The 15,227-nt window shown below is 40.9% G+C and overlaps 1 protein-coding gene across 3 annotated transcripts in view; it reads right to left on the bottom strand.

Moving 5' to 3' along the window:
* The window catches only part of sntg1 (syntrophin, gamma 1), a 38,805-nt gene that overhangs the window by 15,527 nt on the left and 8,051 nt on the right, over positions 1-15,227 (bottom strand). The window contains exons 2-12 of one of the 3 annotated variants that reach the window (XM_005476416.4): positions 11,673-11,992; positions 10,974-11,023; positions 8,253-8,387; positions 6,180-6,236; positions 5,935-5,992; positions 5,800-5,843; positions 5,420-5,461; positions 4,949-5,075; positions 4,313-4,395; positions 3,872-4,002; positions 1,733-1,862 (exon numbers count right to left, since the gene is read on the bottom strand). In XM_005476416.4, coding sequence (XP_005476473.1) covers positions 1,733-1,862; positions 3,872-4,002; positions 4,313-4,395; positions 4,949-5,075; positions 5,420-5,461; positions 5,800-5,843; positions 5,935-5,992; positions 6,180-6,236; positions 8,253-8,387; positions 10,974-11,000 — 834 coding nt within the window. In that variant the 5' untranslated portion in view covers positions 11,001-11,023; positions 11,673-11,992. The remainder of the gene's footprint in view (positions 1-1,732; positions 1,863-3,871; positions 4,003-4,312; positions 4,396-4,948; positions 5,076-5,419; positions 5,462-5,799; positions 5,844-5,934; positions 5,993-6,179; positions 6,237-8,252; positions 8,388-10,973; positions 11,024-11,672; positions 11,993-15,227) is intronic. The other 2 variants (XM_003437868.5, XM_005476417.4) reach the window with 2 other exon arrangements.

The following is a 15,227-nucleotide window of genomic DNA, read 5'->3' as shown; positions in this document are numbered from 1 at the left end:
GACAGGAAACCTCTGACTTTTTTAAAGCCCATCTTCATCTTGTGACATTTGTGTTAACAACTGGACAGCTTGCACTCTCAGCCTTTTATCATCATCTTCTCATCATGAACTGTAATCACATTGATGATCACATAGTTTTTAATGTGGAGTTTAAATGTATTTGTGTGCAATATTTCACTGTATTTTCCTCAGTCTGCTCACTCCTACGATAGTGAAAGGTTGTAAATGATGCAGTGTAAACAACAATACAGTTTGTGACCATGGTGAGTGGTGAATGGACATGTATTTGTGTAACACTTTCTAGTCTTGCTGACCACTTAAAGCATTTTTACACTGCGAGCCACATTTAGCCATCCACACACAGTCATACAGTGCTTTTTTTTCCAGGCACTTAAGCTATCACACCAGCTCACACACCGGCGGAAACATCGAGGGCAATCTGGGGCTTAGTATCTCGCTCAAGGACACAAGGCCACCACCAGCAGTACCGCTGAAGTCGGTGATGCTTTATGAACAAATCAGTGCAGATTTTGAAAATTTAAAAAACCCCATCTCACATGGAATATTACACTGCATCTGGACATTCTCTGCATTCACATTCACATGCAATTCACATGCTGATGTGAATTGCTCAGTCACATCAGCATGTGACTGATGACCACAAGAAATCATCACCAAGGGGAAAGACAAGTGACAAGCTGCAAAAATAACCGTAAGATCACTTTCTGATGAGTAAAGTCAAAATAAACAATCTTTTTTTTTAATGTCATTCAGTACGACGTCTTTTCTCTCAGCAGATATCTTCACAATCCACATCCATCTACTGTATGTTACCAGTTCACTCACACACTTCACTAAGTACTCAGGCCAGAACAGGAATACATTCTCAACTGTTAAAACTGCTGGCAGTGAGTCATCAGTGTTATGTTTAGTATGTCCCTCACTTCGTCCACTCCAATTAATCAGGGCTCCATTATCCCCCCAAGACTCTCTCTCTCCCTCTCTCTCTCTCACACACACACACACACACACACACACACACACACACACATGCCGCCATGCCAAGGGACACATGATAATTACAAATCCCTGATTTTAACTGCTGCTCAGTCGGTGCCATGTATTTATCTACCGAGATAGTAATTCCTAAAAAATACCAGAAGTTTCTACATGGAAAAGAATGAAAATACACCTAAATATAAAATGTTAAATGTATCAATTTTTAATATATGAGCCATGATGTGCAGCAATGGAGCTTGTTAAGCAGTATTGGTATTTCAGACCCCTGCTGAGCATGACCACTCATCTGAAAACACATAAACAGGTTTTCCACAAAGCTGAAGTAGAGCTTGGGAAATTGTATTCACAATAAGAGAAAGAATACAACGCAGTCATTTCTCAGTTTCTTGCTGCCTTGTGGTTTCATTTTAATGCAATATTTTTGGATGAATTATAGATAATATGAGTGCATACTGGTAGCTGGAAGGAATAAGTGTAGTACAGTGAGGCTGCTGTTATTGTGACTTCGAGCACTCAGGAATAAAATTTAACTTTATTCGTAGTGAGAAGGCCCATTAGTACGTGTCTACGGCCCTTAATGTTGTGACATTCAGAAAGGAACTGTTAGATAATCCACAAACTGCAAGCGTGTTGCATGAACACCCAAACCAATTTCCTGCTGGTTTACATGTGGGACCACAAGAGCTAACAACTGTTATTGCTTCTTACTCACATTGTGCTTGGTGAGGCTGGAAATGTTGCTTGCGATTGCCTGAAGCCAGTCCAAGCATTCTTCTGCTGTGGGAAACTGTATAACTCCACTGCAAACACCATCCACTGCTATGACCTGGAAAGCATTTTTCCTGAAAGGGTAAAAAAAACACAAGCCAAAGATCAGGGGAGGATTTCAAATATTTTACACATTGATATTTAGTTTCTGTTTTTATTTTAAAATGGGATTAGAGACAGTTCATTACATCCCAGCTCTGGAAACTCTTCCTCTGGGATTCCTGTGATAACAAACTAAGCAAAACTGACTGTGGTGAAAAATGCTGCTGTTTAATAACTTGAATCCTGAAAAACTGAGCGTCCAATTTTCCAAAATTAATTAATTTAGCAACGTAAGCTAAGTGCAAGCTCACTAATTAGTTACTTTGCTTGTTTAGGCGATCCACATGCATAATATGAAAACAGTTTGGGGGGAATTTATATTTCTTTCTCTCTTTTAATTTTTTTGAATACTGCACTACTTTTGGAACGGACTGTTCAGGTGATGAAACACCTCAAAATATTAAAATGGAAGAGACTAAATGTGAATCAGGTTATAGCTCCAAAGGAATAGCTGATGTTCACTTCTTTTTTGAATATAAACCAAAAGCCGTGCCTGCAATATGAAAAATAAATGCAAAAACATATCCAGCAATATGCAGTTATTGAGATAAAACCAGAACAGTTACATATGTGATCTGCCCAGATTACAGGTTTAAATGTATTTATTGGCAGCTGCATGGCGTCGTATAACATGTTCTGTTTCTGGCTTGTGTTCACACAGTTAGTTTTTTTTTTAAAGGGAACCTGCAGGAGTAACTATAAAGAGATGCAGACAGTGAAGCTGCTCACACTTATGGAATGCCATCTAATGATAGAGAATTGATAGTCTCTGTGTGTTATACAAATCTTTCTAGAAACACATGTTAAGTCCTCTGGCAGTTCAATAAGGAGAGATCGTTTGGACGATTTAAAGATATTTATTGCGAAAGAGAAATTAATGAATCTATTCTGTGATTAGACTGGGAAAGAGATCCCATTGGTGACAGGATTTAGGAGTGGACCTCCCAGTGTCTAGACACTGGTGGTGGTGAAGATGAAGATGAAGGTTGGATGGAGGTCTGAGTGACTCGGGTGAGGTGGAGATGGGGAGGTTGGTTTCACAAATGAGAGCCAGAAAGGAAGAATGACGGAGAACACATATTTAAACCACACAGAGTAGAGGCTGATTGGCTCAAAGAAGATGATGTCAGCATTGAGTTTGATAGTGTGGGAAAGTGGCAGTGATGTAATGAACAGACTGGCAGCCCAGGAAAGCAGGCAGATGAGTGATTATAGATCTTCCTTATTGAACTTACATATATAGAGCTTTTCTACTCTAACTGAGCACTTAATACAAGCTTTGGGTGCACACAATCTGGGGTTCAGTATCTTCCACAAGAGTACTTTAAGGTGTATTTTAACAGCAGCCAGCCGATCCACCAACCTTCCGACTGGTAGATGATCTGTTTCACCTTCTACCTCCTGAGTCACAGCTGCCACCGGGTGTTTCCTACAGGGGACTGTATGATTGTGGGAGTTCGTTCTAATATTGTAGGGTTTTACTTTACACTGTAAAGCACCATCAGACAGCTGTTGTGAACTGGAACTACAAATACAGTATATGTACTACTGTATATATAAAATAGTTTCTTTCGCTTCGTGGTAAACTTCACTATCATGTCCCTTTTCTGCTCCAGACAGGCGTCAGGCAACGAACTATTGGCTCTTTGGTTCAGTTACCATAATCCTTTTCTCTGCATATCCAAAGAGTTGCCCAAACTGACACAAGCAGAGGAACATAAATCTGGCTTTACTCACTAACCCAACCAAACCACAAGGCACCAGTGAGGCATAAGTTAAAGTGTTAACCCAGCCAAATACTGATCGTGGGGAGTGAAAACTCCCTGTGTTTAATGGGATACTCTACACAGTCTATTTATAGATGGAGCATTGCAGTGTGCTCTGTTTGAAAATCCCCAAGCATTTAAAATGTAAGAGATCTCTGCACTAACATCTTAAGAAGAAAGAAACTGACACTTCAGCACGAAGTCCCAGAGCTCACCTGGAAACGTCAGAGCCGGGGATATACTGTGACAAGCGTGAGTGTAGCAGAGGAATAAGGCGCAGGTCCACCCATCTCTTCTCCCAGCGAAGCCCTGGGGACGTGGGCCAGGACGAGCAGGACAGGGTGTCCTGCAGAAGTGTGAAACCGAAGTTAGAAGAGATGGCCCTTTCCCACCTCCAGCATTTGAAGCTTTTCACATGTCAAAGAGCCCGAGTCCTACTGCAACTATACGGTTGTTGCGCATGCACAGACAGCACAAGCTGCAGATTAAAAGTGATTTGCCGTCCTCAAAAGATAAAGATAGAACATCCCAGCTATCAGCAAGCAGTGACAGTTGCATGGAAACAACTTTCTGGCATCGGGAACGCTGATGCTGTGTAGTTACAAAAGGACAGCTACTGAATCAGCCAATCAAAAGAAAGGCTAATGAAAAAGTACCGTGTTGTTAGGATGGTAGTTCAAGTGCAGGCCACTATCACACAGAGGAGAGGAGGTCCCACTACTCTGGTCACTGGGGATGCCTGCAGCACACAGGAAAACAACAATAAACCCACAGCTACACCCCCGTCTATTTCAAGGTTTCTAGCAGCAATGAATCACAGCCATCATCTAAAGCGTGTTACTTTGTTCTGCTGCTCAAGTCGGCTCCAGCTCTCTGCCAATTTGTATTCCGTTGACTGGCTGGATGGCCAGTCAACCTGCCCTATATACGCAAATGAAAGGATTTCATGAAACGCTTTCCTGTCTCACAATAAAGCTCTGACATACGAGAGCAATCAATCCCGCCATTTTGTTAATTACTTCAGTTTAGTCTCTAGCATCTTTTGTGAAGCTTGAGATGAGTTTACTCCTCAAAGCAGCATCTTTACTCAGTGATTAACAAGACAGGAAGTCCAAAATAAATGGAGCAGGAGCTGGGCGTATTTTTTTTTATTTCTCTCAAGTCGACTCAAATTTATTGTTTCCAGGGCGACCAATTCTAGACAGGAAAAAAAAAAACCCCACCAGCTATAAATACTCTTGGCCAATTATTTTCCACAGCGGTAATAGTGATTATGTACTTAGACCTAATACCGGGGTGAATGAGAGGGTTCTCACATGTACAGTCCTCACAAAGGGGCAGTTTCAAAAAGGCTGGAGTCTTCTTTAAGAAAGAGACCGTGAGAGTCACTTCTTCACCAGCATTTCTTAAAACCTGGACCTGGAAGGCAAAAAAACAAACAAACCTTGGGAATATATTTTTTTTGGTCTTCTTTACAGGAGCTGTAAACTGTGAGGTTTTTCTCGCTGATTGCTTGCTGTGATGAAACATGGTGTGCCAAAGCCTCGCTAAGAATGGAAATCCAAGATAAGGGATTTACAGAGTGCAAGTTTTATGCTCCTTACTCACACATATTGCTTACAGATGAATTTAGGCAGGAATGAAAGAGGAAAAAAATTGGCTTTACATGTCAGAAAGATACAAATCATGAAGTGAGACAAGATAAGCTGTTGAAAGAGTTGTTGCAGTGGTGAGAAACTATGAGATATGAGCTGACAGCTTACCACTTCCTCGTGGCGATAGCTCCTGACATTTATTCCATTTATCTGGAAACAACAATAACACGGTTAGCCTAAATGATACTGCTGGCATCATATCACTGTAGCTTTATCTTCAAAATGATTAATGGGGCCAGCATAATAATTGTTATGACATCTGCGGCGAAAACTGTTGCCATGTGGGAGATTTTCTTTAATCGATTTATTTATTTATTTTGGCTGTAAGAGATGCAACAAATTAAAGACCTTTATTAGCCTATAGGGATGCATAATTATGCCACACAGTTTTATGGACATGTGGCGCATGAATTATTAAAGAACGAGGAAACGTGTTACCTCACGGTGTGGGATGAGCTGTGTAAACGCGCATTAATGCGGCGTGTTACCTGAAGGATGCCGTCTCCGATGAAAAGCAGCCCAGACAGTTCAGCTGGAAAGAGAACAGTCGCTTTAACGGAAACAAACAAGAGGAGGGGAAAAACGACAGGAAGTGGGGGAAAAAAACCCCCCTGACATTATACCTTTCTGCTCCTTTGATATTTTTGATATCACAACAGGGATTTTGTGCTCTGCTCCACCCTAGAGAGAGAAATCAAAAAGAATTGGATTACGAAGGTATCGCAAATGGAGAACAAGACTCTTGAGATCAACATCCTTGGCTGACACAGTTGTTGCACATTGACAAGGAAATAATCAATACCACTTGTTCAGACTTAATTCTAGGAGCTTGGGAGGAGCGGCCCTAATCTGCTGGGATCTAAATTACCTTGATGCTCAGACCGAACCCTCCAATCGTCTGCCTCCTGATCGTTACAGTCCTCTCCTGCAGTTAGAAAGAAGAGTTTAGACTGCAGCACATGATTTCAGGCTGTGGAAATGTGGAATCGTTATCATGTTTAAGTCCACATGGACAAAGATAACCAACCAGTCATTAAAGCTATCTAACTCCTGAAGCTTTTCTTTAGCAGTTTTAATGATTACAACATTATTTAATACAAAACAGGAATGTAGTTTATTGATTTCAGCATAAGTTTGAGCATTTTACAAATATTTGCCTTCTTCTGGTACTTTTTGCTTTATTGTGTGTTTTCTTCTCTCAGGTGTAGATTATGGATTTTCTTCCACTTTAGTAGGTACACCGGTTCAACTCTTCATTAATGCAAATATCTAGCAAGCCAATCACATGGCAGCAACTCAGTGTCTTTAAGGATGCAGAAATGGTCAAGACAAGCTGCTGAAGTTCAAAATGAGCATCAGAATGCAGGGAAAAAAGGTGATTTTGGTGATTTTGAAGTAGTTTTGATGTAGTGTGGTTGTTTGTGCTCAGAAACATGTTTCAGAAACTGCTGATCTACTGGGACTTTCCCACACAGCCATCTCTAGGGTTTACAGAATGGTTGGAAAAAAGAAAAAATATCCAGTGAGAGCTGGGTGAAAATGCCAGGTCTGAGGAGAATGGACAGACTGCTTCCAGCAGATGGAAAGGCAAATATCAGCTAGTTACAATCAAGAACATTGAAAGACGTGGACTACAGCAGCGTAAGACAAGACCAGGTGATACTCCTGTCAGCTACGAGCAGGAAACTGAGGATACAGTTCATGTTCTTAGCAGGCAGGAGATTGGAAAACGTTGCCTGGTCTAATAAGTCTCAATTTCCGCTGCAACATTCAGATGGCAGAGACAGAATATGGCATAAACGTCATGAAAGCGTGGATCCATCCTGACCTGTGTAAACATTTCAGACTGCTAGTGGTGGTGTAATAGTGTGGGGGGATATTTTCTGGGTTTTTAAACACCACAGTCTACCTGAACACTGCCACACAGAAGACCACATCCATCCCTTTATGACCACAGTGTACCCATCTTCTAGTGGCTGCTTCCAGCAGGATAACGCAGCATGTTACAAAGCTCAAGTCATCTCAGACTGACAGACAATAAGTTCACTGTAGTCAAATGGCCCCCACAGTCTCAACAGAGCACCTCTGGGTTGTGCTGAACAGGAGAGTCACATCGTGGATGTGCAGCCAACAAACCCACAGCAACTGTGTGACGCTGCCGTGTCAACATGATCCAAAAGATGATCTCTGAGGCAATGTTTCCAGCACCTTGTTCAATCGATGCCATGAAAATTTAAAGAAGTGCTGATGTAGGTGAAGGTGTACCTACTAACGTCACCAGTGAGTGTATTTTATGTTTTGCAACATCTTTTGAAGCTAAAAATTGTCTCGGGTGGGCTCTGATACATTTTTCAATGACAGTCAGGCTTGTATGGCATCGAATATGATCCGCCACAATCAAAACACTCTGTTGCTCAAGGTGCATGCATGCAGCGTATTCAGCAATTTCTTAAATGAAATGTAAAATTCAATCCAAATACCAACACTTGGACTGATACGTTACAGTTGTATTTGCATACCGGTGCCTTTGCCCTTTTCGCTGATTATTAATGATGTTTCACAGGACACAAACCTCCATTTGTCATTTGAAGATTTTTATCCAGGAAAATGTTATTGAATGAATAATTCCATTTTGGGAAAGGTCACGGACTCGGGTCTCAGCTGAATATTTTCTTTTGCACAAGAAACCCGCGCAATAATTAATGTGAAGGAAAAGTTGTCAGGGGTGATGACAAGTGAGAGCTAAATGTTAAACTCAGTAGGTGAATTACTATTTAATGACTACACTTGATTTATGAGGAATAGATTCACTCGTGTAGGCTTTCCATTAACACAGACACTGAGCTGTGTTCTCAGCGTTTTTGTGTTGTAACCTTCATTACCCTGCGCTGCTGTATACGTTACTGATTTCAGCGTCTGTAATTATGTCTGGGTTACTTACGCTCGAATAGAAAGGTTCTCCTGACACACAGATGACATCTTGCTCTTGAATGGTCAGAATATCTTTGGCCAAGTGTAGTCGAATATTAAACGGCTCCTCATTACCTTCTTGCATCAAATAAATCCCAGTCTTTGTCTGTGAACAGTCAGAGAGATAAAATCATTCATCATCCCTCCATGACTAAATTAACTGGCCATGAAATGAAATGTCATTGAGAATACTCGCTGCAGAATGAACATGGAAATTAGGAAACAGGGTTTTGGTGTCTATTATTTTCTTCTTCTTTTTTTAAATTACTCTTCTTGTTAAGGCTAATGTCGGAACAAATAACCACAATAGCAGCTCTGAGTAATAAACAACCATTTTGGATAACAAAATATACAAGAAAACAATTGATATATGGCTTATAAGCCGCATTCTGCGAGTCCAAATAACACTTTTGTACCCTCTGTGTGCTTTATACCTCCACACTGAGACACAGAAACCCAAATTATATCATCACATTGTATTATTATATCAAATGGTGACAAATTAAGAAGCTGTGAAATTCAGTGGCTCAAATCAAATGGGCCTCTGCATTTGAATCTCCCTGCTTTCCACGAGCGAGCGTGAGAGCGGCGTGTGTGTTTCCAGTGAACCGTTTAAAACACGCTAATCTGCATACATTTGCATTCTGCGTATCCTTCCTCATCCCCAGCTAATTGTGATGCCTGTCCTGTCCTTGACTTAAAAAGGTCTACATAAAAGGAGCACCTTCACCTGACAAGACTGCTAATAGAAGAAAGCCACCAGTGTCAGCATCCTTGTCGCCCAGGATACGCCACTCATCAGTTAACAAGACAGGCTGGTTGCGTGGCTGCTGTTCTCAGACAGAGAGAGAGCGAGAGTATCTCTCAAAAATTGCGGGTCAAACTTGAATCAAAGTCAGTTTGCGGAGCATATTATCTTTCACCCTTAATGAGGAACGTGAAGAGCCGAGCCCTCGCCTGCAGCTGCAGCGTGAGAAATGAAATGAGGGAGCCATTAATTCACATTATTTGAGGTAATGCGTGTCTGTGTGAAAGTCATTAGCCAAGCGAAATGAGGGTAGTAGTGTTTGTATATTAGCCGGGTCAGACAGCATCTCAGGTGACTGAGCATTATTTGACCCGCTGCAGTGCTTGTATTGTACATAATGAACCTCATCCTTTATCCTATTTTATAATTCACTGTGATTCACACCACCCCCGAAACACCCCACCATTATCAGCTGTAGTCTGCTGGCGTGCATGTGGCAAACTACGAGGAAATCTTATTTTAATCAAGGGCCATCACAGCGAACGCCAAACAAGATGAAATTTTTTAAAAAGGAAAATACATTTTTCTGATCTTTCCTATCAAAAGGACCTGCAGTGAACTTTGTTGCATTTTGAGAAAAGACGGTCGAGGAGCAAAAACAGAAAACCAGCTTGTCAACATCGCGTGCCTCGCATCACAGCTCCTCCCAGCTGTGAGATGCGATGCAAGGCAGAGATGCGAGGAAGCTGCCCAAAGAGAAATCCTCGGTTCCTCGGGTCAGTCTTTAGCAGCATCAGTTACTTGTGATGTGCTGCAAAACTGTCAACCCCAGCTGGTACGCGCGCCCAAAGAACCTCTTCTCTTACAGGCCTGTAGCATAAAAAAAGGTCTTTATTTGTTTCGATGCACACTTTGATCAACATGGCTGCTCTGTAATGGCAGAATCACTGTTAATGATTTAGTTATCACTGAACATTCCTTTTAATCTTCTAAGTCAGTGTTGTTGGGGTGGGTTTTTTTGTTATGATTTCCGAGTTATTTATTTACTTGCAGCACCATCTGCACAATGATGCACCATACAGCAGCGTCAGATTGCAAATTTAAAAAATAAATAAATAAAAAGCTGCGGCTCTGATGATCTGTATATTTTACATCTCCTCATTCATCCATTAAGCGAGTGAAAAAAGCTGCGACTCTGTGACGCCAACACATTTAGCAAGTAATCAGCCTGTATTTTCTGAACTGTCAAGATTAATCACCCTCCCATGAGTGTATTGTGTTGCATCACAACTGCAACTTTTTTCTGTCATAGGCGCTGCAAGAAAAAACTTGCAGCAGGTATACATCATTCCAGCATATAAAAGACTTCAGCACAGGGTACACCTGTGTTTCCTCACTCTTACTCATCCAGTAGCCTCCACTCTCCGTGCATTTTCCAGGTCAGGGAAGGAGAGAGGATGCAGGTTAGCATGATGAAAAGCACAGAGTGTTTCGGTGTGCCTTTGTGCCGGCATGTTACATGGCTAGCCTTGCTAATCTATGATAGCTGAGTGATAAATGAAGCGGCTATGGTCTCTGCTTGAGAAACGCTATCAGAGAGTAAATCAGCTGCAGATCCATCATTACCACCTTCCCTTGTTGCTCAGGATGTCAGATAAGGTGAGCTCATAAAGTGAAAGCTAAAAGACATTAAGTGGTGTGTTTTGTTGTGTAGCTTTACTTGTTTTTTTTGTGGGGGGAGTTTACAGTTGACAGATTAAAAGGGGATAAAGGGGGCCCAGTGAGACTGCGCATGCACAAACTGCACTGTATGTGCCCCGCTGCTGTTGTAGCCACAGGCTCTCAGATACCTTGCATGCTTTAACACTGTTTCCAAGTGCCTGAAAATGCCTTGGCGCTTTCTATAATCTTGCTCAATTGTTACATTGATTAAATTCTACCAACCTCTTCATTTGAAGTCTTGAAATCCATGTGCTACTATGCAGTGAGGGATACTGCAATGGAGAAAAACAAGACTGTGTTAGTCGGTGGAGACAAATGCTTAAAGACACGACCGTCCTGCTGCAGCAAAACCACAGAGCTGATTTAAACCAGCATTGTTAGCGGGATGCCTATTCTCATTATAGTCTCATACAGAACACAGACAAAGGAGAGAAATGTTTTTTTCATCCAAACGTGCCTCTTCTAAGCGACAAGAACAAAAAAATCCCCACTGAGCAATGTCAGGAGACAACCGGAGACCATTAAGGGTTAATGAATAATTTATTACAAAGGTGAGAGCCCAGGTATCCTAATAAATGTTTCAATATCGAATCCAGCGCTCCCAGAAATGAACCGTGTTACTGGTGGAAGCAGAAGACTGTGGAAAGTGCTACTACAAAACTACTACAGATTATGTGTTTAGAAAGTAAAAGTGCGCCTCTGCCCAAAATAACATGCACGCTTTTTAAATTATCTGACTGCTTCCATACAGATGCAAGTAGTCTTTGAGTAATGTTGTGAGAAAGCCGCATTTACATAAACCGGTTCCACTCAGTTATAATCAGACATGACTGCCACTTGACTCGACAAAACGAGCGCGGAGCAAAAATGGCTCATACTTGAATTATAGAACCTGTGCTGCAGAGGGAGTCGGAGACTTACCTCAGCAGAAAGGCCCCCAGCTCTTTGTACGTTCAGCCCTAGCCATCGAGCAGTGAGTTGATCCCCGATCTGAGCCGTAGCAGAGGGCCTTCCCGGATCATGGCTGTCAGACTTGGGTGGTGGGGGAGCAATGCTGTCACTTCTCCTGCTACTCTGTAAGTGCTGCAGGATTATTCCCGGAGGAGCCGGTGCTGGAGAGCAAAAAGAGGCTATCGTGAAGTGAGGTTTCTCTCCTCGAGGTCCCTTATCGGTGGTCGTGCTGCAGTAACAGGAGGAGGATGTGGCTATGGTATCATCCTGATCCTAGAACCACTCGAGAGCTGAAACAAACAAACAAAAGAAAAGAAAATGCAAGTCTTCAAGTAATGCTCTGAAACAAGGCTGACTGTTGATTACATGCTTCTGGCTACGGCTGAAAAGATGTAAACTTAATACAGACAAGTGTGTTTTCACTGCAAATGCTGCGTTTATGTGGGATCTTGAATCAGAAGCAAATTCACAGCTTTTTTTTAAATAACCACCTGGTTAAAAAAAAAAAAGCAGAGATCCAAACACAAACTCACAACTGTGAATCTCGTTTCTCAGTCTAAGATGAAGGATGCACTCAAAGACCCCACTGTCGATTCATGAACGCAAATGCCGAAATGCAATTAACTCATATTCTTCCCCTTTCTTGTGTTTTTCGTATGCTATGCACACATGACTGTCTCAACACGTTTATTAACTTCCAATTGCTCATCCTTGAGAAACCCTCCTCGTTAGTATGTATTTTTGGCTCGTTGCCACCCTTTTGTTGAGTTGCGGCGTTGCTACTTTGATCATTGTTTAAAAGAACTCACAGTATATGCATTTGAGGCCACATTTCATGCATAAATCACTGACTTCTGATTATACTGTAAAAGTAGACTTAGTGAAACTTGCAAATGTTTGTTAATCACTGGAGAACAGAGAAGAGAACAAGAGCGCGAGCACCTTTAAGGAATATGGGTTAAATCGAAATAGAAGAAATTTTCAGAAAATACTAAAATACTAATATTATGTCAGAATCAGTGCAAGAACTCAATATAGCTGTGTGATATCATTATGCTTTTAAAAAATGATCAGTTTCAACAGATCTCCAGCTGCTGATTCACGCTGTTGGACAGAAGTATTGGGCCTCACCTCTTACTTAAGTCTGGGAAAGAATGGATCATATTAAAAGGCTTAACATAATCGAGCGTGGTAGTGTCGGACGCCACCAGTGCAACAAATGAGTAGGTGAAATCTTCTTCCCTCCTAGATGATCAGCTATTAACTTTAAGAGGTTTTATTGCAAAGTGGAAGAGTTTAGATAAGCACCTCAACAGACCACGTAATGTCACAGAGCAGGGTCGCTGGTTTTGGGTCCCCAAAACCTCCTCTGACATTAACAGCAGCACAAAAACTCTGCACTGGGAGCTTCGTGGGATGGGTTTCAATGGATGAGCAGCTCCTGCGGGTGCAGCGTGGATCTTTTAGTCAGTTTCTTTTAAACTTTCTTTCTCATGCTGTGTCGCATTTTGGGGACTTGAATGTTGAACTCTTTAACATGAATAATGTCTGTTTAGTGTTTATGCTTTTTTACTATAGCTTATCTACGCAGTTTTCTTTCACCTTTCACCTTTCATTGTTATGATGTGAGAATGCTACATGAGTGGACACACAAACATCAGGTATGGCAAAGTAATCCCAAAGTAACAATCATTTACTGAGTATCTACTGAGCAAGATGCTTTATTATCTGAGGCGGCGTGAAAACAGTAGCTGATAATTAAAATAAGTAGCGGATCATTATGATCTAATTATTAGCTAATGACTCACCGATATCTCCTCTCTTGGTCTTTAGAAAATAAGCAAGTATTTGTTTCCCTTAGAAAGTGTTTCCAACACCGAGCAATCAATACACCTAAAATAGATTAAATACCAGCTAACACAGTGTAATAAAGCCCACAATGACAGTTTCAGTGTTTGTTTTCTGTTGAATGTGATTCAGAAAGGTGTTGATTTAACCTCTCCCAGGAGAGAGGAAAAGTCCTCACACAAAGTCTGAACTGGTGAAGACTGGTTTCCAGTATTAAGCACCTTAATGCTGGAATGAGCTGCAACACAGCTTGAAGCTGTGAAGACACTCATTTCTCTGGGTGGCTATAAAGCTTTACTAGCTCATATTTCTCATACATTTTGTGTGTGTGTGTGTGTGTGTGTGTGTGAGAGAGAAACGGTTGTCTTTAGCGGATGATATTACTGTAGAGGTTTTGTGTAATTTGTTCTCAGGTCTCTTTTGCAAAAGAGGTCTTCATCTCAGTGGGATGTCCTGCATAAATAATCCTTCACTAACTAACTATAAGTGAGGTGGATTTTTATTCACCTATTCAATATTATTAACCTCGATTTATGGCAAAACGATCCATATGTTTGTGTACACGGGCCCAAATTAGCCTGTGTTTATAACACAGTCAGCATGGCTTTGAGTCTTTCAATGGGAAGCCTGAAACATGTATGTTGTGTGGTCTTCATAGTTACCCTGGCAACCGAGAAAGTGGAGATTTGAAAAAGGTGGCAATCATTTTTGGACCTTTCATTGTTTATTGAAATTATGCCATGATCTCTTTCTTCATGATTCAATCAAGTACTTTTTTTTTGCAAATGCCTATTAGGAATTTTTTAAAAACAAAACAAACAAACAAAAAAAACAATCCTTGTTGTCCTAGCTGCTTCCTGTGAGCTGTGAAATGATTTAAGCCACTTCCAAAGAGGAGTTTTCCTCTTTTAAAGGTGGGAAATCTTCGATTCAAGTACATGGACATGAATGAATGAATAAAGCACTGATCTGATGACAACTCATGCTCAGGGTAACAAAAATAAGGAGGTAAGATTCCCGTCCGGTAACATATATCACACATTCAGGCTGTTTCACAAACTGCAGTGAGACTGTGTTGCATTAGAATATACTGCACTGCATTTGCTTTACAAGATGTTCTTAATAAACTGGCATCTGACTGTAGTCTGAAACTGTTCTTTACAGTGTAGCGTGAACTGTATTGCATTATAGTACCACTACTAGTTAATAAGAAGAATTTATCTTTACCAACTTTGATTAGTTTTTAAATTTCATCATTTCATGATTTTTGTGCTTTTCTCTGTATTTTCCAAAAATAACTGGATTATTTGTAAGTTTGAATGAATGTTTATTAAGATAAAACCAGCTTAAATAGTCAGTGACTCCCAAAGTTAGAAATTTCCTGACACAGTAAACTGAAAGGATTAGTGGAAGATATAGAAAGCAGTAATAAATGTTGTTTTAAATGAGATTTGAACATCTATGACATGAACTGTCCTGTTTATTTCTGATTATTATTATTACAGAAGAATAAATATTTTCAGCTATGACATCTTTTTTTCTAAATTTGTGAAAGTGTGTTAGTTTCACTGATTTGCTGATTGTGCTAAGCGCTGTTGCTAACTTTAAAGGTTGAACTTTTTAAAGCTTTTGCCTCCACTTGCTCTCCAAACTGTCAGTGTCAGAGTCAGGCCGGCT

This window comes from Oreochromis niloticus, linkage group LG18 (assembly GCF_001858045.2).
Source record: "Oreochromis niloticus isolate F11D_XX linkage group LG18, O_niloticus_UMD_NMBU, whole genome shotgun sequence".
Classification (NCBI taxonomy): Eukaryota; Metazoa; Chordata; class Actinopteri; order Cichliformes; family Cichlidae; genus Oreochromis; species Oreochromis niloticus.
The sequence above is the reverse complement of the archived record's forward strand: the minus strand, read 5'-3'. Positions and strand labels throughout refer to the sequence as shown.